The following is a 25,465-nucleotide window of genomic DNA, read 5'->3' as shown; positions in this document are numbered from 1 at the left end:
ACTATACCATCGCCAATGAGGGCAAAATCGTCATGGCGGCAGCATAAGACGACAACAATCGGGCAGGGTTCAACTTTTTGTATTTGAACTTAGCCTCTCGGTAAGGTAGCCTGTACAGGATCTTGTATTCCATAATTTTACTCTCCTTTTGGAGTACCGTACAGTCCAGCGAGCACGGGGATTGGTACTCTCTATAGCGGACACACATAGAAGGAGGGATACATGGAGTATTCAGATATAATGGACGTACACAATTTCAATATGTGGTGCTGGAATTGCACTGGGAGGACATGTGCTCAAATTTCCAGTACTTAAAGCACCGCGTAGGGTGAGAGATGTGTGGTTTTATGTCACATTGGTATACCACCACCTTGACCTTTTCAGGTAACGAATCACCCTCAAAGGCCAAGAATGAGGTACCAGTGGCAACCGTATTATCCTTAGGTCCCCTACAGACATGCTGAATGAAGTGAACATCACATGATTCTAAATTTGTATGTAGTTCATCGTTGGACTACAACAGGTCATGATGACAAATAATTCCCTCAACCATGTTGAGGCTTTTGTGGGGAGTGACCGAAATGGGAATATCACCCAGCCTGTCACAGACAAGTAATGCTCGTGGCAGGGCTGAGGACGCTGTGAGAATAAGGACTGACGCACTGCGCATTTTGGACAGTGCTGTCAGTTCACCACCTCCAGGTGGTCAACAAAAAATCAAGGCATTGTAGCCAGAAAAGTGTTCCAATCAGTTCTGTTACACTCTAAATAATGAAGTAAATATGGCGCTCTTCTTTCTGTGTCCTAGACCCTCCCATGATGTAGCTAGGGAGGGGAGTGATTTGGGGTCATATTTCTCAGCATTAAATTTAACTTTCCCTTTCTTAGAGACTGCTGGGGCCATTCAGTCCCCTAGAACAGATGACTTGGTCCGCTTCATTGTTGAGGAATCCATTCTGATGCCATGCACTCCGATCAGGGGCTCTCCCCAAGAGTGCCACCCAGCCACAGCAAAGGCCCCCTGGCACAATAGCTGTTGCCGAAAGTCCTGACCCCCAAGACAACAGGTATCTCCTCCTTTGCATACATGGGGAGGCTGCAGTTGAGGAATTAGCAATGTAGTCAGGGGGCTGCGACCAAGAGGGTACATGACGACCCCTCCACGTTGGCATGATGGACTGGCTACCATACTGGATACCCGGTGCGGGAAATTCAATATTGTCATGGGAGCAAAAGAGGACACAGGATAAGCATGGAGATTATGCGCCCCGTAAGATGTCCTTGCCCAAATAGGTGGAATTGCAGTGCCATGACAATATTACGTGCAGAATATCATAATGCACAAGCGATATGTGATGCACCATGTAATACGTCCTTCCCCAAATGGCCTGCACTTCGAAATAATTTGGACAGTGGAGAGCTCAAACCTTAAGCGTGGACCATAACATAAACATATTAGGCCATACAGTGGGAGATTCCTGTCAGGTGCCCCGTATGACAGGCAGGAATACCTCGGGCCTATTCCAACCTCGAACCCAGAAGTAGGGGGGTGGGGGGTGGGGGGGTGGGGGTAGAGGGGGTGGACTTAGGGACTTAGTGGAGTCTGATACTCAAATCCTACCATCAGCTCTTACCAACTGAGATCGGGACTCATCTCACCAGGCCATGATTTTCCAGTCATCTAGGGTCCAACCAATATGATCATGAGACCAGGAGAGGTGCTGCAGGCAATGTCGTGCTGTTAACAAAGGCACTCACATTGGCCTTCTGCAGCCATAGTCCATAAACACCAAATTTTGCTCACTGTCCTAACTGACATGTTCATTGTACATCCCACATTGATTTCTGTGGTTATTTCATGCATTGTTGCTTGTCTGTTAGCACTGACAACTTTATACAAATGCTGCTTCTTTTGGTCATTAAGTGAAGTCCATCGGACACTGCATTGTCTGTGGTGAAAGTTAAGACCTTAAATTTGGTATTCTTGGCACATTCTTAACATCGTGGGTCTCAGAATATTGAATTCCCCAACGATATCTGAAATGGAATGTCCTGTGCATCTAGCTGTGACTACCATTCCATATTCAAAATCTATTAATTCCTGTCATTTGGCCATAATCACATTGCAACCCTTTTCACATGAATCACCTGAGTACAAATGACAGCTCCCCCAACGCACTGCCCTTTTATACCTTGTGTATGCAATACTATCATCATCTGTATATGTGCATATCCCTACACCAAGACTTTTGTCACATCAGTGTATATAGCTGGTGTATAATGTTAACAATCTACATAGATATAACAGAGGGAAACATTCCACTTGGGAAAAATATATCTAAAAACAAAGATGATGTGACTTACCGAACGAAAGCGCTGGCAGGTCAATAGACACACAAACAAACACACAAAATTCAAGCTTCTACATCTACATCTACATTTATACTCCGCAAGCCACCCAACGGTGTGTAGCGGAGGGCAATTTACATGCCACTGTCATTACCTCCCTTTCCTGTTCCAGTCGCGTATGGTTCGCGGGAAGAACGACTGTCTGAAAGCCTCCGTGCGTGCTTTAATCTTTCTAATTTTACATTCTTGATCTCCTCGGGAGGTATAAGTAGGGGGAAGCAATATATTCCATACCTCATCCAGAAACGCACCCTCTCGAAACCTGGCGAGCAAGCTACACCGCGATGCAGAGCGCCTCTCTTGCAGAGTCTGCCACTTGAGATTGTTAAACATCTCCGTAATGCTATCACGGTTACCAAATAACCCTGTGATGAAACGCGCTGCTCTTCTTTGGATCTTCTCTATCTCCTCCGTCAACCCGATCTGGTACGGATCCCACACTGATGAGCAATACTCAAGTATAGGTCAAACGAGTGTTTTGTAAGCCACCTCCTTTGTTGATGGACTACATTTTCTAAGGACTCTCTCAATGTATCTCAACCTGGTATCCGCCTTACCAACAATTGATTTTATATGATCATTCCACTTCAAATCGTTCCGCACGCATACTCCCAGATATTTTACAGAAGTAACTGCTACCAGTGTTTGTTCCGCTATCATATAATCATACAATAACGGATCCTTCTTTCTATGTATTCGCAATACATTACATTTGTTTATGTTAAGGGTCAGTTGCCACTCCCTGCACCAAGTACCTATCCGCTGCAGATCTTCCTGCATTTCGCTACAATTTTCTAATGCTGCAACTTCTCTGTATACTACAGCATCATCCGCGAAAAGCCGCATGGAACTTCCGACACCATCTACAAGGTCATTTATATATATAGTGAAAAGCAATGGTCCCATAACACTCCCCTGTGGCACGCCAGAGGTTACTTTAACGTCTGTAGACGTCTCTCCATTGATAACAACATGCTGAGTTCTGTTTGCTAAAAATTTTTCAATCCAGCCACACAGCTGGTCTGATATTCCATAGGCTCTTACTTTGTTTATCAGGCGACAGTGCGGAACTGTATCGAACGCCTTCCGGAAGTCAAGAAAAATAGCATCTACCTTGGAGCCTGTATCTAATATTTTCTGGGTCTCATGAACAAATAAAGCGAGTTGGGTCTCACACGATTGCTGTTTCCGGAATCCATGTTGATTCCTACATAGTAGATTCTGGGTTTCCAAAAACGACATGATACTAGAGCAAAAAACATGTTCTAAAATTCTACAACAGATCGACGTCAGAGATATAGGTCTATAGTTTTGCGCATCTGCTCGACGACCCTTCCTAAAGACTGGGACTACCTGTGCTCTTTTCCAATCATTTGGAACCTTCCGTTCCTCTAGAAACTTGCGGTACACGGCTGTTAGAAGGGGGCAAGTTCTTTCGCGTACTCTGTGTAGAATCGAATTGGTATCCCGTCAGGTCCAGTGGACTTCCCTCTGTTGAGTGATTCCAGTTGCTTTTCTATTCCTTGGACACTTATTTTGATGTCAGCCATTTTTTCGTTTGTGCGAGGATTTAGAGAAGGAACTGCAGTGCGGTCTTCCTCTGTGAAACAGCTTTGGAAAAAGGTGTTTAGTATTTCAGCTTTACGCGTGTCATCCTCTGTTTCAATGCCATCATCATCCCGGAGTGTCTGGATATGCTGTTTCGAGCCACTTACTGATTTAATGTAAGACCAGAACTTCCTAGGATTTTCTGTCAAGTCGGCACATAGAATTATACTTTCGAATTCACTGAACGCTTCACGCATAACCCTCCTTACGCTAACTTTGACATCATTTAGCTTCTGTTTGTCTGAGAGGTTTTGGCTGCGTTTAAACTTGGAGTGAAGCTCTCTTTGCTTTCGCAGTAGTTTCCTAACTTTGTTGTTGTACCACGGTGGGTTTTTCCCGTCCCTCACAGTTTTACTCAGCACGTACCTGTCTAAAACGCATTTTACGATTGCCTTGAACTTTTTCCATAAACACTCAGCATTGTCAGTGTCGGAACAGAAATTTTCGTTTTGATCTGTTAGGTAGTCTGAAATCTGCCTTCTATTACTCTTGCTAAACAGATAAACCTTCCTCCCTTTTTTTATATTCCTATTAACTTCCGTATTCAGGGATGCTGCAACGGCCTTATGATCACTGATTCCCTGTTCTGCACATACAGAGTCGAAAAGTTCGGGTCTGTTTGTTATCAGTAGGTCCAAGATGTTATCTCCACGAGTCGGTTCTCTGTTTAATTGCTCAAGGTAATTTTCAGATAGTGCAGTCAGTATAATGTCACTCGGTGCTCTGTCCCTACCACCTGTCCTAAACATCTGAGTGTCCCAGTCTGTATCTGGTAAATTGAAATCTCCACCTAAGACTATAACATGCTGAGAAAATTTATGTGAAATGTATTCCAAATTTTCTCTCAGTTGTTCTGCCACTAATGCCGCTGAGTCGGGAGGTCGGTAAAAGGAGCCAATTATTAACCTAGCTCCGTTGCTGACTGTAACCTCCACCCATAATAATTCACAGGAACTATCCACTTCTACTTAACTACAGGATAAACTACTACTAACAGCGACGAACACTCCACCACCGGTTGCATGCAATCTATCCTTTCTAAACACCGTCTGTACCTTTGTAAAAATTTCGGCAGAATTTATCTCTAGCTTCAGCCAGCTTTCTGTACCTATAACGATTTCAGCTTCGGTGCTTTCTATCAGTGCTTGAAGTTCCGGTACTTTACCAACGCAGCTTCGACAGTTTACAATTACAATACCGATTGCTGCTTGGTCCCCGCATGTCCTGACTTTGTCCCGCACCCGTTGAGGCTGTTGCCCTTTCTGTACTTGCCCAAGGCCATCTACCCTAAAAAACCGCCCAGCCCGCGCCACACAACCCCTGCTACCCGTGTAGCCGCTTGTTGCGTGTAGTGGACTCCTGACCTATCCAGCGGAACCCGAAACCCCACCACCCTATGGTGCAAGTCGAGGAATCTGCAGCCCACACGGTCGCAGAACCATCTCAGCCTCTGATTCAGACCCTCCACTCGGCTCTGTACCAAAGGTCCGCAATCAGTCCTGTCGACGATGCTGCAGATGGTGAGCTCTGCTTTCGTCCCGCTAGCAAGACTGGCAGTCTTCACCAAATCAGATAGCCGCCGGAAGCCAGAGAGGATTTCCTCTGATCCATAGCGACACACATCATTGGTGCCGACATGAGCAACCACCTGCAGATGGGTGCACCCTGTACTCTTCATGGTATCCGGAAGGACCCTTTCCACATCTGGAATGACTCCCCCCAGTATGCACACGGAGTGCACATTGGTTTTCTTCCCCTCTCTTGCTGCCATATCCCTAAGGGGCCCCATTACGCGCCTGACGTTGGAGCTCCCAACTACCAGTAAGCCCACCCTCTGCGGCCGCCCAGATCTTGCAGACTGAGGGGCAACCTCTGGAACAGGACAAGCAGCCATGTCAGGCCGAAGATCAGTATCAGCCTGAGACAGAACCTGAAACCGGTTCATCAGACAAACTGGAGAGGCCTTCCGTTCAGCCCTCTGGAATGTCTTTCGCCCCCTGCCACACCTTGAGACGATCTCCCACTCTACCACAGGTGAGGGATCAGCCTCAATGCGGGCAGTATCCCGGGCAACCACAGTCGTAGTCCGATCGGGGGATGCGTGGGACGAGCTGGCCGTCCCCGACAAACCCCCATCCGGACCCCCACAGTGATGCCCATTGGCAACAGCCTCAAGCTGTGTGACCGAAGCCAACACTGCCTGAAGCTGGGCGGGAAGGGATGCCAACTCAGCCTGCATCCGAACACAGCAGTTGCAGTCCCTATCCATGCTAAAAACTGTTGTGCAAAGAATGTCTGAACTAATCTACAGAGAGCGCAAACAAATCGACACAAAATTTAAACAGTTATTAAAATACAAGATTGCCTAGTAAATGCAGTAATGCTGCTACTTGCGCACTGCTGACACACTGCTCGGCGGCGGAAGGAGACTACGCGATTTTACACTATTCAGGTACTAAAACGCGATGTTACAACTCTCAAATACTATAATACGCCCGAAATTTATGAATTAAACAATGCAAGTACCAAAAACACGCAAAGAAATTAAGAATTAAACTATGTAACAAATGAGTGAGCTAGGAGTATACGACTTGCTGCTGCAGCTGCTTATCCAATGGCGGCAGGGAGCACACTGACTGTGACCAACCGACACTGGCCGTTCGAAACAAAAACAGAAGACAGATGACTACGCGAATTTACACTATTCAGATACTAAAACGCGATGCTACAACTCTCAACTACTATAATACACCTGAAATTTATGAATTAAACAATGCAAGTACCAAAAACACACAAAGAAATTAAGAATTAAACTATGTAACAAATGAGTGAGCTAGGAGTATACGACTTGCTGCGCAGCTACTTATCCAACGGCGGCAGGGAGCACACTCTTTCGCAACCAACGGTTGCTTCATCAGGAAAGAGGGAAGGATGTGGGTTTTAAGGGAGAGGCTAAGGAGTCATTCCAATCCCGGTAGTGGAAAGACTTACCTTAGGGGGGAAAAAGGACAGGTATACACTCACACACACACACACCCCTATATACTCATAATATGTTGGAGTACTCACAAAAAGGAACAAAGAACAAACCTGTAGTTGAGACAGGCAGCAGAAAAGAACCAGTTCATGTTTTGTTGGCAAAATTTTGTCTATCAGATCCTGTGTGCGGCGTAGGATGAACCAACTGGTTTTATGGTTCAACTCAGCAGCACATTGTTCACCATGCAGACGGATTTCAGTGCCTGCTTCTGGCTGCCTAGAGGCAACAATTGGAGCTTCATAGATCTTCCTAAAATCTAAAAATGATGATGAACAGTCAAAATACATGATTTGAAGTGAAATCACATAATCAGGGACCATTATGAAGTATAAGTATTTAATACACAAGTAAGCCAACAATACGCAAGACAGCAGAACAAAAGTTTACAGCATTCTTTAAATCTCATGTACCTGAGAGAAAATATTGATTGTTTCTTTAGATTTAAGTTACTGGTAGTGTATCAAATATGAGAACTGAATTTTAAGAAAGTTAGAAGTCATTCTCAGATGCAAAGAGTCTGTTAGCAACGTTTCAATCGAAACTCAGTAGACAATGTGCAAAAACAGCAATTGTGTAAAAAAAGCATATGTGTAAAGGGAATGAGTTTATGGCTACGACAAGTCTCTGGTAATGGGGTCAAAACGTTGAGAAGAGTTCTTCTGTGTCATAATTATTCTGTGGTAACTGTGTTAGCATTGGTGGTGGGGGTGGTGAAATGATGGAGACCAGATATCTGTGACTAATTGTTCAAAGCCAAATGCATTTGTAAGAAAAGGCAATTAAGAGTTGTACCTGTGACTAGATATCTTCGAGGAAAAACGGTAGCCAAATGAAACCACTCAGATAGTATGGTAACTCTGTAACTAAAATAACTGATATAATTTTGAGAACTATGTTTAAGTTCTTATGAATTTTCATCATGGGGGAAATGTGGTGATACAAAAATAATTTACATAATAAACTTAACGTATTCTCTGAGGCGATCAAACAAAACTCAAGTCATTCGACTAAAAATAGTTCTATTGAGAATGCATAATGTAAGGCACCAAATATAGAATGAGAAGAACACAAAAAAACAAAAATAGAGTGAAATATACCATTCCAAAGCATTCAAAAATAAAGGATGTCGGTGCACTTAATTAATTATCTATGAGAACATGGGTGTTAGACAATATCTATGATTGTCTTCATCAGGAAAGCAACTGACTCAAAAAAGTAAAAGGATCACACAAATGTAGAGATTACATTTGTGTCCATGATGATGATGATGATGATGATGATGATGATTGGTTTGTGGGGTGCTCAATAGCGCGGTCATCAGCACCTGTACAAAGTCTCAATTTTTACACAGTCCAATTTTTACACAGTCCAATTTTTACACAGTCCAATTTTTACACAATCCAATCTAGCCCATCACAAATGATGATGATGATGACAACACAAACACCCAGTCCCCAGGCAGCAAAAATCCCCAATTGGGCAGGGAATCGAATCTGGGACCCCATGATCTAGAGGCAGCAACGCTAGCCATTAGACCACAAGCTGAGGTGTGTGTGTGTGTGTGTGTGTGTGTGTGTGTGTGTGTGTGTGTGTGTGTGTGTGTGTGCGCATGCGTGCAATGTCCTTGCTTCCATCATGATGTGGACCATATATATACAGGGTGTTCAAAAATCTCTCCGCAGTTCCGTACGATTGTTAGCCACACGTGCGGTATGATTGTTCGCCTGCCTGGGTTACTTCCCTTCAAGTGGACTCTCCTACCACTCCACTGTTTCATTTATCTCAGCCAGTGTCAGTAGTATCGTTGGTGTGTGTCGTTACAGGTTGAAGTGAACGTTTCAGTTTAGTTCCTTTGTTGGTTTGTTTCATTTCTGTCACTGTTAAAATGCTAACCATTGAAGAACGTGTGTTTTTAGTCAAACAAGTGTTCAAAGCGGGCGGTAAATACACAGTTTCAGTTCAGTTCATCAAACATTTAATTCAGTTTTCCCGGAGACAACACTCCCACATCGCGATACTGTGCAAGATTTGATTAACAAATTTCGAAGTATGGGTTCAGTGACAGATGCACCGAGAAGTGGTCATCTTAGCGTTTTGTCTGAGGATAAACTACTCAATATTTCCAATAACATCACCATGAGTCCGAACAAGTCAGTAAGAAAACTCGCCAAGGTAATCGATGTTTGTGTCGGAACAGCCCACACAGCTGTAAGGAAAAAAATTAGAACTTTTCCCATACAAAGTGACAGTTGTGCAAGAACTGAAAAATACTAATCATGGCAAGAGGCTGCATTATTGTCAATGGTTCAAAAATTTCATTCAACAAAATGGAAAGGATATTCTTAATGAAACGTTTTTCACTGATGAGGCGTGGTTTCATTTATCCGGGTACATGAACTCGCAAAATTCAGGTATGTGGAGTACTGCAAATGCATTGTGTATTCATGAGGAACCACTTCATTCTGTGAAAGCAGGAATTTGGATTGCAATTTCTAAACATCGGATTGTGGGTCCCATATTTTTCAAGGAAACAATAAACACACAATGATACTGCAGTGATAGTCTGTATCCATTCACAGGAGAACTTGTATTAAGTGAAATACTGAATGGTTATTTTCAACAAGATGGTGCAACCGCGCATACAGCTCATGTTTCAATGTCACTGCTTGCTGATGTTTTCGGTGATTGCCTAACCTACCACCTGACTTTTTCTTCTGGGGTGCAGCGAAAAACCATCCAAAATCAATCAATGAATTGAAAACTGCAATATCCACTTTCACTGCTTCTGTTACAAAAGAAATGTTACAGCTTGTGTTTGGAAACATGATTAGACGAATTGAATTGTGTATTCAACAACAGGGGGGGACACTTTCAACATTTAATGTGAAAATTTGTAAGTAAAAATGAATATTTAATAAATTAATAACTTGTATTTCACTGAGTTTCAATTCGGTATATTCACTGCGGCATATGGCATGCACAGCTAACAATCATACGGCACTGTGGAAAGACTTTTTGAACATCCCATATTTATTAAAATCATTAGACACATTTTGATTTCCACAGACTCTTTGGTAATTGAGGTTCAGTATTTTGAAGCTTGTAATAAAAGTAATGGAGATCAGAAATTCATGCCCTAATTATTATCAGGTTTGATTGTTCCAATTTCATGAATAGTACAAACAGACAGCAACAATAATAAAGCAACACAACAGCAAGACTGGAAATGCACCAAACTCATAATCATCAAAGTGTTGAACATGCCAGCATGGAAGCTCAAACGGAGGGAATAGTGTACCTATCACTGGCAAAATTCACTTAAATCTAGGAAATCAATATACATTCAGCATTTAGCATGGACTGGACAAAGTTAGTAGCACTGGGTGAAATGGCAACACTGTTTCTGTTAGTCACCTGCTGCACCTATTGTCAAAGGGTGGTAAAAAAACAGAATGCAGTGTGTTTGTTCTATGGGATACAACTTAATGAACATTCAGTATAAAAGTGTAAAGAGCAATAAGGAAACAGAATTGGCAATTTTTGTAGTCTATTTGTTGCACATTTGAACAAGAAAAGATAATTATCAACTTTTGTGACATAAATAATAGCTGATGAAGAAACTTATATTCAACAATATGGAAAAAATAGATTGCTACTCCCCACATAGAGCAGGCGTCAAGATGTCGCAGACATGTACAATGAAAAATAATACAGACAAATTAAAGTTTTTTGACAAAGTCACAGTCATAGTGGTCCTTGGTGCCTGGAGACAATATCCATGGGCATGCAGGTTGTTGGTGTGTGAATATGTGAGAGTTTTCTTCTGAGAAAGGACTCTATCCAAAAGCCTGAATATTTCAGTGTGACTGGAATTTGGTGGTAGGAAAAAGAGTAGGCAAACTAGTAAGCGAATATGGACTAGGAAAAAGGAATGACAGGTGGAATTCTGCACAGAGTATAATTTAATCATTGCTAATACCTGGTTTCAGAATCCTGAAAGAAGACTGTATATGTGAAAGAGACCTGGAGACACAATAAGGTTTCACATAGATTACATAATGGCAAGTCAGAGACTTCAAAACTGCATTTTAAACTGCAAAAATATTTGCAGGGGCATAACTTAACATCATAATTAATTGGTTATGAGCTGCAGATTAAAACTACAAAAACTGCATGGAAGGAGGCAATTAATGATATGGGACCTGTATAAGTTAAAAGAACCGTAGGTTGTTGGGAATTTTATATGTATCATTAGGCAACAATTGGAACAGGGGGAAGGAGTACAATAGAAGATGCTTTGGGTTGCTTTGAGACATAAAATAGTGAAGGTAGCAAAGACTGCAGTAGCTAAAAAGACAAAACTTAGTAGAAATCCTTGGATAACATACAATATATATAATATAAAAATGCACCAAATTAAGCAGGTGAAAGGGAATACTGATGTCCAAAAAATGAGACTGATAAAGAGATAAAATACAGCATATGTGCTCTAAAAATTTAACCATACTTGCATGCCTGAGATTTGATTACGTACTTCATGCAATTTTTGTTCAGCTAAATATTGAATTTGTTTTAAATCACTATTTACTTCCCTAAATTGTTCATTAACCTGACTGTGAACCAAATCATATTGTTCAAGTTCTACATCATTTGACTCCCTCTTAAAGCACATTTTGTCATCTGTAATTGCAAAGTTTGATCATTTATCTCTATTTTATTATGCTCAAGATTAGTGTTAACTCATTTTATTTCCGATTTAATTGAAAATCCTGCTATTGGATACCATCATTTAAATCAGTCTTAGTTTCTTTTAACTCTGTAGAGAATTTATACTTGCATTCTATGATTTAATACTTCCATTCATTTAATCTAGTTTAATGTTTAAATTTTCGCTTAAACTTCTAAACCATTCAGGGATGTTAGCCTCCAGGCTTCTGGTCAAACAGGCATTCAATGATAAAGATGATAACATTTAACTAGTCTAAATCGACTATTCACAATTACAGTGTTGAATGTCCTACAACAGTACCAATAAACCAAATATCAAACTGCTCATAATACTCACATTGCACACAACACTACCACCAAAATTTTCTCAAAAGGATTGGCTGAAAGCAATATAGACACAGCTCACTGAAATGCTTGCACTATTCTCATTGTTGCAATGGTAACGTGTCACAGTGGCGATGTACTAGGCGCACTGTGTTGCTGAAGGAGGGTGTTTGGATTCAGTATCCCATGGTGGATGGGATGATCCAGAGATGGAATAGCAATCAGCCAAGCGGGATGTCAGAGAAATATGAGCAATGTCGTTACACAATCTGTGGCTGCTGACGTCTATCTTCCAACTTACGCACTTTTAAAAATTCCTCTTGTCAGAAATGGAGTTAATAAATTTAACATTGGCTCCCCAAACAATTAATTCCTGTTACTTTCTTCAAGTGCAGAGCTAATATTAGCTTCACACTGCCACAAAGCTAGTTGTCGATCTTGTTGCCCAGCACAATTATCATCTGTTTAATGAAAATTTTCAATGTCGGCTTTAATTTTATTTTATTATTTCTTGTCAGTTTTCTCTCCAGTACAGAACTGTCTCATTTTCCTTTCAATTGGTGACTCAGTTCTTCAGAAAGATGGAGATGGATAACAGGGACATTCAGTATACTGTTGCCATTCTTATGTTGCATTGAAATTTGCACTTCATGGTATTGCACTGGTCCCTCCCTCCAGCTCAAAAAGAAAGGCTGTACGAGGAAGAGACAGAAGTGATTAGTGACACTATTTCAGCATTATTGGCTGTACGAGCAAGAGACAGAAGTGATTAGTGACACTATTTTAGCATTATTCTGTAAAGGTTTGTATCCATCTTCACTGCAGCACAGTCCCAAAACTGCCACAATGCCTGGAATATTAATTTCTCAAGAAAGGCTACAAGCCAAAAGAATCCCATGATAAGTACTCACTTTTAAAGTCATAATATTTCCCGTCATGCCAGGCAATGTTAATGTGCACAGAATTCTGTAATTAATAAATGCCTCTATACAGATTCCAGGAGGGGGCACACACACACACACACACACACACACACACACACACACACACACACACACCATTGCATTTTGGTGCCTCTGATTGTACAGTAACTTTTGGAGTATGTATGTAGATGTAGATTACTGAGAAATAGTAGCACGATTCAGATCCGTGGGAAAGCCAGCTATAACAACACTACTACACCTGGTGTGCAAGAAATGTATACGACATTGGTGAAATACTCTCAAGTCTTTAGGAAGAATGTAACAATTCCAGTTTCCTATGAAAGCAGGTGCTGACAGCTGTGAATATTCTTGAACTACCACTTTAAAAAGTCACGGTTGACAAATACTGATCCTAATTATTTGCTTAATAACGGAAAAACTGGGTGAAGCCAACTCACGGGAGATCAGTACGAGATCTGGAGAAATGGAGGGACATGTGAGGCAATATTGAACCTATGTCTTATGTTAGAAGGTAGGCTAAAGAAACGTAAACTTATAGCATTTGCGGATATAGAGAACATGTTTGACAATGTTGGCTGGAATACACTATTTGAAAATCTTAATGTATCAGGGATAACATACAGGGAGCAAATAGTTATCCACAACTTGTACAGAAACAAGACTCTAGTTACAATGGTCAAAGGACATGAAAGACAAGCAGTAGTTGAGAAGTAAATGATACAGTGCTGTAATCTATCCTAGATGTTACTCAGACCGTAAATAGAGCAAACTCTGAATGAAACAAAGGAGAAATTTGGATAAAGTATTAAAATTCTGGGAGGAACAATAAAAATTTGGGAGTTTTGCCAATGACCTAATTCATCAGATACGGTGAAGGAGTTTGAAAGTAGTTGTTTTAAAAGTATGTTATAAAATGATCAATAAATCCATAATAATATTATAAATGTGAAAGTAACTCTGTTTGTTACACTTTCATGATTAAACTGCTGAACAAATTTTGATAAAATTTGGTATGGAGATAGCTTGAATGCTGAGGAAGAACATAGGTCACTTCAGAATGTTTGTTGTACAACATATTTACTGATTTGAAGAATATAACATAGAATATGGAACAATAATTACTCTTTGAAAAAGCCATTTCTTCTTTCACTTTTGAACTTTTATCATATTTTTTGAAAATGGTTTTACTGGATGGTATGTTTCTACATATGATTCAACATAATCAATACAATGCTTAGTCAATTCTCAATATGTTTAATACATACTTCCATAATAATATGAATGTTATTAACTGCAAAAGTAACTCACTCTGCTGTGTTTTCGCAACTCTACCGCAGAACTGATTTCAATGATATTTGATACGGAGATGCCTTGAACTCTGAGCAAGACCATAGGCTACTTTAGAAAGTTATATCTTATTTCTCAATTGGTGTATGTAAGTGGCATGCAGAAGATACTAGTGCTGTGGTCGGCAGCTCTTAGTGTCTATATACCATTCTGAGAACAGTTCAGATCCAATGTTCCTGTGAGAGAGTTTTATGATATTAAGTTCTTACACCACCTGGCAGTGCTGGAGAGTTTTGGTGAAGATACAACAATAAAACAGGATGGTATGCCCAAAAACCATAGTTAAAACAGTTACTATAAGCCTCACAAACTTAAGCCTGATTTAGTGCATAGTTCTAAAGAGCTCAAGCTACGAAAGTTACTTGACTCTATCAAACCCCAGAGCAATCTCATGTCTGCCAGAACTTGCATGCAGAATGTCAGGCGGCATTAATTGCTACAGATACATTAGGACAGTCACAAGCCCGTCACATTTTAGACGCTGAGCATCATGCATCTCTTATAGCTTCCAAAATGTTTAAAGACTCACAACAAAAGTAATCATTTAAAAGCTGTATGACTAATACAGAGTTGTACCTTCACATTTGGACTGTGGGAGGCTTTTGGTGAGGCAGTGTTTGATTATGATCTATTGACTGAATATGTTGATCATAAATTAGCCATAATAGGGAGATTGATCAAAAATGTAATGAATCAAGGCATTTTTTAAATACAGTTAGAAAATATAATGTGATGTGACATACAGAAAATAACAGACACAGATACCTTGTAAAATTACTAGCTTGCTTACTCACCATAACGCATCATAACAAAACTACTGATATGTGAGCGAATCAGCGGGTAACAGCTAGTGTAAAATAAAAGTAACGGGATGTAACCAAATTAAATGAGGCTATGCTGAGGGAATTAGATTAGGAAATGGCATACAAGAAGTAGTAGACAAATTTTGCTACTTGGGCAACAAAATAACTGACAATGGCTGAAATAGAGATAATATATTTCTGAAAAATATTAAATATAAACTGCAGAGTTAGGAAGCCTTTTATGAAATTATGTGTGTAGAATGCAGCCTTGTACCAAAGTGAAACATGGAAAAAATCAGTTCAGATACAAATAGAATAGATGATTTTAAAATATGGTGCTACAGACAAATGTTGAAGATTAGATGTAAAGAGTGAATAACTATTCAGGAAGTAATGAATCAAATTGGGGAGAATGTAAATTTATGATCTAGCTTGACTAAAGGGTTTTGTTTAATAATTCACATCTTGGTCTCAAGGATTCATCAGTTTGGTAATAGAAGGAAGAGTTGAGGGCAAGAATTGTGGAGGGAGACCAAGGGATGAATACAGCAAGCAGCTTCAAATGGAGATAGGCTGCAGCAGGTATACAGAGATGAAGAGGTCTGCTCAGGATAGATTTGCTTGAAGAGCTTCATCAAACCTGTCTTCAGACTGAAGACTACAACAATAATAATGGCTTAAAATTTCCCACCATCCAACCCAAAATAACTTGTATTTACCTGACAATGGGCCAAGTACTCCAGGATTTACAAAATTAACTAGGGTGTAAAACTCTTGAAGGTCATTCTGTACTGGAGTTCCTGTAAGCAGTATTCGTCTCTTGCATTGCAACTTTGATAACATCTGCAAGAAAAGTGTGACATTAACAACTAAGTTTGTCAAGTACATTTTCAAGAATTTTAAGCACCTAAAATAACATCTCAATTCCAACAATAACTTAATAATTCAGAAAAACTTCAAGTTTCAGCAGGTATGGTGTCATGGTCACTTACCGGTATGCCTGTACATCCAGTTTGCACCACTACCACAATCTCTGTACAATTATATTCTTGACAGCATCAATTTGTGTTGGGCAACTATCACTATCTAACAAAGTTTCTTCCCAGATATCTATATATATCTACATTTACATCAGCACTCACAAGCCACCAAATACTGTGCAGGCGGAGCACATTGTGCTACCACTGTCAATTCCTTCACTCCTGTTCCCATCATGTAGCCTCTGTACAAGGTCAGCTATCCCTAACTTTACTTTCATGGTCTGTTTTGAGGTATACACTGGAGAAAGCTACATATCAGTTGACTCTTTTTAAAAAAATTAAAATAAAATAAAAAAAACTTGTAACAAAACATGCTGATGCTGCTCTTCTTTATACCCCCATCTGACTGTCTCTATTAAATACTATCTGTCAGGGGGTTCTTACTGATGCACAATACTCAAACATACAAGGGTTCAGTGAGCAGCTTCCTCCTTTGGAAAGCCACATTTACTGATGCTTCTTCCAAAGAATCTTAGTTTGACAACTGCCTTACTGTGATTAGTTTTATGTGACAGTTCCACTTTATATCACTCCATACACATACTTCTAGATACTCTATGGTTGTGACTGCTTCCAACAATTGTCCAGCAATCATGTAACCAAGCAATAACAGGTCTTTTGCCCTATTTATGTACAGTATGTTATGTTTGTTTATGTTAAGGGTCAACTGCCAATCCCTTTACAAAGTGTGAATCTCTGTAGTCTTCATTCATTTTGTACAGTTTCTAGTGTTATGTCTTATCTGTAGGCAACAGCATTATCCAAGAGCAGCCACATTGAACTTCCTCTGTTATACACTAGGTTAATCATATACAATGAACATTAATAGCCCTATAACACTCCATTAGGCTACACCCAAAGTTACTTTTACATCTGGAAGATTGCTCTCCATTAAGAATATGCCAAGTTCTATTTACTAAGAACTCTGAAATTGAATCACAAAACTTATCTGGCATACATTCATATTTTATTCACCAGGCAATAGTACAGAACTGTCCTGAAGGCCTTCTGGAAGTCAAGGAACATCGTATCAATCATTGCCAGTATATACTGCTTTCTGAGTCTTGCGGATGAACAGGTCAAGCTGGGTTTCAAATTATTTTTGTTTGTAGAACCCATGTTGATTCATACAGAAGAGACTATTGGTCTCCAGAAAGATCATATGTGAGCGTAAAATGTGTTCCAGAACTCTACAATGAACTGGCCCAATACAGGTCTATAGTTGAGTAGTGTCAGCTTGATGATCCTTCTTTAACCCTGCTGTTCTGTTCACTTTTACTTGACATATATACTGTTCGGGTCAATATGACCCGACATATCAAAATGCTTTAGAAACATAAATTTTGGTACAGTTTTAGCTATCGACATTGTTGTTCTATTCCAGTACCTTGTTAGTAATAATAATAATAATAATAATAATAATAATAATGGTAATAATAATAATAATAACAATGCATACAACTTTATTGAGGGATATTTTTCATTTAAATATGCACATAAATTTGAAACAACAGACAGTTTCCATTACAGGCATTCAACTTAGAAAGCACTACAGTTTTTCCATACTTCTATTCTTATTGTTGACAGTTTAGACGTAAGTATTGACATTTTCTAACAACAGACAGTTGTCATTACAGATATTCATCTTAGAGCACACTACAGTACAGAACACACTACAGTTTTTTTATTACATTCCAACATAGAAAGCACTACAACTTTAGAATCCTCTCTTCTTACTGATTGTAGTTTAGGCACAAGTATTCACATAAATTTGAAACAACAGAATTTTCAATACAATCATCTTATAAAATACTACAGTTCTTTTCTTACTGCTTGCACTGTGGACACAAGTAGGTTACATGTTTCTTGCAAATATGTTTACTACATTTTCCACACACCATGTTTGTTTTATTGTCATTACTTGATGGACAGAACTTACAGCGTGCACGTTTTGTAGATTTTCTTGTTGTTACCGATTCTGACACACCACCCACATCATTCGGGTTTTGGATGCTTGTGACCATTCTCAAAGAATCTTCTGTTCTTGGGAAATGCGTTCTTGATGCAATATGTTCTTTTATCAGTGACTTTCCAAGTTCCTCCAAGAATATTCTCCTTCTAGTCAATTTGCTTGCATTCCAATTAGGGTCAACCGAAATCCACAAAACGTATGCATTATAAGCAGAAACATCAAGAATATTGTAGAAAACTATCATTGGCCACCTATTACTTTTTCGTTTGCATGTATATGTACCTAATAACTGATCAAGCGTGTCTACAGCACCTTTGGTTGAATTATAGTCCAAAATCATTTTTGGCTTCTTATCAGCCCTGTCACTGATTTCCGCATCATGGTGGAGAGTGCTCATAAGTACAACATTCTTGTGTCTCTTAGGAATATAATTAACCACAGTAGTGTCATTTGTGAAGTAAAATGAAGAGCTGTGTACCTCCTTGTTGGTCATTTTGTGTGGAAGCTCCGGCTTATTTTTCCGTATAGTTCCCAACATAGTCAATTTCCTTTTCAGAAGCAGCTGCCCCAAATTGTACGACGTAAAAAAGTTGTCACACGTGATATTCTGACCACGTAACTCAGAAGTGAGATCAGATACCACCCTCATTCCCTGATTTCTTTCTGGTGCCGCTCCACTCACCTTTCCTGTATAAATTTGGGCTTTCAGTACGTATGAAGTTTTGCTGTCACACATGGTCCATATTTTGATCCCATATTTTGCCGGTTTACTTGGGATATACTGCTTGAATGGACAGCGACCTCTAAATGCTACTAACTGCTCGTCAACAGTAACATTTTCTCCTGGATTATACAGTTTAGGAAGGACCTCTACCCACTTCTCCCAAATACTACGAATTGCGGCAAGTTTGTCAGTACGTCGTCTTTCCTCTCTAGTAGATTTCTTGTCAAATCGCAGGACACGTGATATCTTACAGAATGTTTCATGAGACATGGTTGCTCGAAATATGTTTCGCCCAGTATCTTTATCCCACAAACTTTTTGTAGACTCCCCATGAGATCGATATACACCCGCTAGGAGTAAGAGTCCTAAGTATGCATGGAAAACAGAACCATCAATATCTGTCCACTGTTCACCATAAACTCGCTGCCCTTCAATATTTGTCATCTCTATTATTTCATTTTGAAGCGCTGTGTGAAATACTGCTTCAAATGAACATTTTACATCAGATATTCTGCTGACTGCATACCTGGTAACTCCTGGGGTACTCTTGATGATGTTCGAAGCTGGTAGGCGACCATGTTGTGCTGGTGGATGCAACTGCCATTCTATATTCCCATTTTTAGAAAGAAAAGTCTCTACACTATTTTGTATGGGCTGTGGACTGTCGTAACTGTCATCGGAACACTCGCTTTCAGATGCATTGCTGATGTGATCTTCAAACTCAGAAAGTGATCCTTCATCTGGTGAGGCATTTACTATTTCTTCCAACTCACGATCATTCAATGGTCTCATCGCCATGGTGTCACAAGTCAAACTGGGCAGAAACAAAGCATTCCAATTATTGAGAACTGCCAATTATTATTTCCTGGGGAAAGCAACAAACAAGCCCATTGTTGTGAACGCATGGAGCTTTAGGTGATTGTTGAGAGTAAGTTGGAATGATGCAGTCACTATTCCCACACAACACAACAAAAATAATTTTCGCCATTTCCAGATTTTAGAAATAAATACGAGTTACACTAAACATATTTGTGTCGGGTCATTATGACCCGAACATTACATATGCAACTATTACAGTTGAAGCCCAAACTTCTTAAACTTTTTTAAAACCTTTTAAAACACATGCTGCTCATCCATTTTCAGACAAAGTCACAAAGTTTCATAAATATATATTGGTATTTACATAATGTAAAATAACGTTCATATTCGTTTCGGGTCATATAGACCCGAACAGAACAGCAGGGTTAAAATGGAATGAAATGTATTTTTGCAGAAATTTCTGCCAACTGAGGACTGGTGTGAAACTGCTTCCAAATATTTGATAGAATAATAAGTGAAAAGGGAAACACATCCCACATACAACACACCATTTCATCTCACTTTAATTTCCTGCCAAGAAAGCATTAAAACAGAGCTCTATATCTTATTTTTTAAAATATGCCATAGATTTTAGTGACAAATATAACAGAGATATTTATACAGATGAGATAGTTAACGAAATAGCTGCTTTCAAATTCCAGTAGAATGAGATGACGGGGAGCACTGAGTCCAATTCTCATTCGGATATCTAGGAACACTTTTTTTTTTTTTAATGAAGTAGGGGTTACAAGCTGCTTATCCAAACATCAAAATAGCTTTGAGGATATTTATGACAATTACAATGCAGTTTCATTAAATTAAAGATGATAAAAAAGCTACAGAAGGATGAGTACAGGTGAAGCAGACTCTTAAATTGAACAATCTTGATAAAATACAACATATCGCTAAATTTCACTCCAATGTTATTATCAATGAGTTTGCTACACTCAAAGCAAGGAAATGGAAGGTACAGTTATTCTTGTAAAGGAATGTGTTTTCAGCACTTGATTACAGCCCTTTTCATTTTACTTTCTATTAATGGTTCCTAGATTATTAATAATTTAATAGGAGCAAATAAAATCTGTTCTTTATAGTACACCTTGATAAAATCAATGTAAAATAGCTGCCACAAACAAAAAGACATAGATTTTGTTTTACTCTCAGTTCTTTTAGAAAGTTTGTATAATTTATTTACTGCCATGGCACATTTAATTTGTTGAGTGCAATATTTCTCACCTATAGGACTCATTTAAATAATATTTTTCAATAATACTTCATTTTTATTAAATCTACATTAACATTACAAAATCCAATATACAATATCTGTACAGAACAAATTGCAGGAAGACAGATTTCTCCTACTGAAATTAGAAAAATAATAAATTCACTCAAAAGTAAAAGCTCACATGGAACTGATGGCAATTCTAAAAGATTGTTCCCAACAGATAAGTAGGATTCTCAGCCACATATGTATTGGCTCACTGAAACCGGTCATTTTTCCAAATGAACTCAAATATGATTTTGTTAAACCATTGCATAAAAAAGGGGCTAGATCTGATGCTAAGAACTACTGCCCAATCTCATTTTTGCCACTTTTATCCAAAATTCTCGAAAAAGTAATGTATCCAAGAGTATCATCAATATTTATAAAAATGAAGTACCGACAAAATGTCAGTTTGGTTTTCAGAAAAGCTTTTCAACAAAAAATGCTATATATGCTTTCAATGATCATACATTAAATGGTTTGAATAACCAAACATCACCCATTGGGACATTTTGTGATCTCTCAAATAATTTTGACTGAGTGAATCATTAAATTCTTCTAGATAAGCTTAAGAATTATGGTATGAGTGGGACAGTGCACAAATGGTTTAATGCATATTTAACTGGAAGAATGCAGAAGGTTGAAACTAACAGTACAGATAGTCTGCAAAAATCAGCAGAGTCCTCTGCCTGGGGAGGTACCAAGAATGGTGTCCAACAGGGTTCAGTCTTGGTTTATTATTCTTAAAATATATTAATGAGTTGCCATTCTATATTCATGAAGATGCAAAGCTAGTTCTTTTTGCTGATGATACAAGTATAGTAATCACACTCAACAAACAAGAACCAGCTGAGGAAATTGTAAATAATGTCTTTCAGAAAATTATTAAATGGTTCTCTGCAAATGGACTCTCAGCAAATTTTGAGAAAACACAGTATATACAATTCTGTACAGTAAATCGCTTAACACCGTTGATAAATATAGTCTATGAACAGAGGTCTGTCACTAAGGCAGAGTATTCAAAATTTCTGAGTGTGTGTATTGATGAAAAATTGAATTGGAAGAAACACATTGATGATCTGCTGGAATGGTTAGGTTCAGCTACTTATGCTGTTGGGGTATTGCAAATTTTGGTGATAAACATATCAGTAAATTAGCTTACTATGCCTACTTTCACTCACTGCTTTTATATGGAACCATATTTTGGGATAATTCATCATTAAGAGAAAAAGTATTCATTGCACAAAAGTGTGTAATCTGAATAATAGCTGGAGTCCATCCAAGATCACCTCACAAAAGTGTGTAATCAGAATAATAGCTGGAGCCCATCCAAGATCACCTACAGACATTTATTTAAGGAACATGATATTCACAGTACCTTCACAATACATACATTCACTTGTGATATTTGTTATTAATGAGCCTTCCCAATTAAAAAAAAAATAGCAATGTGCATAGCTACAACTCTAGCTCTTCATTATTCTGGGTTAAATCTGACTTTGGCACAAAAAAGGATGAACTAGGCTGCCACAAAAGACTTTGTTCATTTGCCAAATACCATTAAAAGTCTGACAGATAGCCAACCAGCATGTAAAAACAAATTAAAAGACACTCTGAAAGACAACTCCTTCTACTCAATAGATGTTTTTTTTTAGACATGAAGTAATAACTGCATAAAAATCTATTATTTAATTAATTATATTGTGTAAAGAAAACTTCTGTTAAACTGATATTTTCCACACCATTATAAAATGTCATATTCATAATCTATGGAACAAGTATTCATGTAATGTAATGGGTGACGGGTGGGGGGGATTCAGCTTTGGTTGTTCTGCCAGTATCACATTGTACGGCTCTGGCTATGGTCCACACCTGACTGGCCCCAAACATGGTGAAGACGTGGAGACAGGTGGGCAAGGAAGAAAGAGAGAGACAGCAGGGTTCACTGGTGTGCAGGGAAAGAGGTGTTTGTGTGAGCTGGTCCATCCGCAAGGCCTGCCAGAGGTAGCCCTAAGCTACGGTATGGCAAGGGGTGAGGTGGAGAAAGGCAAACAGCTTAGCCATGTCACTGTGACTGCACATTTACGAGCCAGGGTGTGGAGCAAGTGCAGGTCGCTTGAAGGAGTAAGAAAGGGCAGCAGTAAGGATGGGCCCAGCTACAGGCAAACTGACATTATGTGCCTGTAATCGACAGTGGAAACTGAGCCTGTTTACCTCTGGTCTCTGCCGCTTTTACTATACCAAAATCATTTCATACTCAGACTTTCTGATATAATACTGAAAAAACACAAAAAATATAATTATATCACAAAATTTTTAATGGGGCTGGGCCACTCTAGCCATTAAGAATGAGCTGCCCCTGACTTTATTATTATTATTTTTATTTCTTTCTTGTCTCAGACGTTATGTCTGGTTAAAAATGGAAGGTGACGCAGACCTTGATCAAGTGTGACTTCCTTTTAACTGTATGGTATATGTTACATTGCATTTAGGAACTTTCGGGTAATTGAACAAGTGTCAATAATTACAGATTTCTGTACTTCTATATATAAGTTTGGATGTAGCTGTATTGCATTGATGTACTGGTGGATATTATGTGGTATGACTCCTGTAATTGATAGTATAATTGGTATGATGTCAACTTTATCCTGATGCCACATGTCCTTGACTTCCTCAGCCAGTTGGATGTATTTTTCAATTTTTTTTCCTGTTTCTTTTGTATATTTGTTGTATTGGGTATGGATATTTCGATTAGTTGTGTTAATTTCTTCTTTTTATTGGTGAGTATGATGTCAGGTTTGTTATGTGGTGTTGTTTTATCTGTTATAATGGTTCTGTTCCAGTATAATTTGTATTCATCATTCTCCAATACATTTTGTGGTGCATACTTGTATTTGGGAACGTGTTGTTTTATTAGTTTATGTTGTATGGCAAGTTGTTGATGTATTATTTTTGCTACATTGTCATGTCTTTTGGGGTATTCTGTATTTGCTAGTATTGTACATCCGCTTGTGATGTGATCTACTGTTTCTATTTGTTGTTTGCAAAGTCTGCATTTATCTGTTGTGGTATTGGGATCTTTAACAATATGCTTGCTGTAATATCTGGTGTTTATTGTTTGATCCTGTATTGCAATCATGAATCCTTCCATCTCACTGTATATATTGCCTTTTCTTAGCCATGTGTTGGATGCGTCTTGATCGATGTGTGGCTGTGTTAGATGATACGGGTGCTTGCCATGTAGTGTTTTCTTTTTCCAATTTACTTTCTTCGTATCTGTTGATGTTATGTGATCTAAAGGGTTGTAGAAGAGGTTATGAAATTGCAGTGGTGTAGCCGATGTATTTATATGAGTGATTGCTTTGTGTATTTTGCTAGTTTCTGCTCGTTCTATAAAGAATTTTCTTAAATTGTCTACCTGTCCATAATGTAGGTTTTTTATGTCGATAAATCCCCTTCCTCCTTCCTTTCTGCTTAATGTGAATCTTTCAGTTGCTGAATGTATGTGATGTATTCTATATTTGTGGCATTGTGATCGTGTAAGTGTACTGAGTGCTTCTACGTCTTTGTTACTCCATTTCACTACTCCAAATGAGTAGGTCAATATTGGTATAGCATAAGTATTTATAGCTTTTGTCTTGTTTCTTGCTGTCAATTCTGTTTTCAGTATTTTTGTTAGTCTTTGTCTATATTTTTTCTTTTAATATTTGTATTATCTATTCCTATTTTTTGTCTGTATCCTAGATATTTATAGGCATCTGTTTTTTCCATCGCTTCTATGCAGTCACTGTGGTTATCCAATATGTAATCTTCTTGTTTAGTGTGTTTTCCCTTGACTATGCTACTTTTCTTACATTTGTCTGTTCCAAAAGCCATATTTATATCATTGCTGAATACTTTTGTTATCTTTAGTAATTGGTTGAGTTGTTGATTTGTTGCTGCCAGTAGTTTTAGATCATCCATGTATAGCAGATGTGTGATTTTGTGTGGGTATGTTCCAGTAATATTGTATCCATAATTTGTATTATTTAGCATGTTGGATAGTGGGTTCAGAGCAAGGCAGAACCAGAAAGGACTTAATGAGTCTCCTTGGTATATTCCACGCTTAATCTGTATTGGCTGTGATGTGATATTATTTGAATTTGTTTGGATATTAAGTGTGGTTTTCCAATTTTTCATTACTATGTTTAGGAACTGTATCAATTTAGGATCTACTTTGTATATTTCCAATATTTGTAGTAACCATGAGTGCGGTACACTATCAAAAGCTTTTTGGTAATCAATGTATGCATAGTGTAGCGACCTTTGTTTAGTTTTAGCTTGATATGTCACCTCTGCATCTATTATCAGTTGCTCTTTACATCCTCGTGCTCCTTTGCAACAGACTTTTTGTTCTTCATTTAT

The 25,465-nt window shown here is 38.7% G+C and overlaps 1 protein-coding gene across 4 annotated transcripts in view; it reads right to left on the bottom strand.

The window, feature by feature from the left end:
- Positions 1 to 25,465, bottom strand: part of LOC126475439 (DNA repair and recombination protein RAD54B-like) — a 343,815-nt gene that overhangs the window by 143,990 nt on the left and 174,360 nt on the right. For all 4 annotated transcript variants that reach the window (XM_050103292.1, XM_050103293.1, XM_050103295.1 and 1 more), the window contains exons 9-10: positions 15,923 to 16,046; positions 7,108 to 7,313 (exon numbers count right to left, since the gene is read on the bottom strand). In XM_050103292.1, the coding sequence (XP_049959249.1) occupies positions 7,108 to 7,313; positions 15,923 to 16,046 (330 nt within the window). The remainder of the gene's footprint in view (positions 1 to 7,107; positions 7,314 to 15,922; positions 16,047 to 25,465) is intronic.

The sequence above is a fragment of the Schistocerca serialis genome, chromosome 4, assembly GCF_023864345.2.
Source record: "Schistocerca serialis cubense isolate TAMUIC-IGC-003099 chromosome 4, iqSchSeri2.2, whole genome shotgun sequence".
NCBI classification, from domain to species: Eukaryota; Metazoa; Arthropoda; class Insecta; order Orthoptera; family Acrididae; genus Schistocerca; species Schistocerca serialis.
The sequence above is the reverse complement of the archived record's forward strand: the minus strand, read 5'-3'. Positions and strand labels throughout refer to the sequence as shown.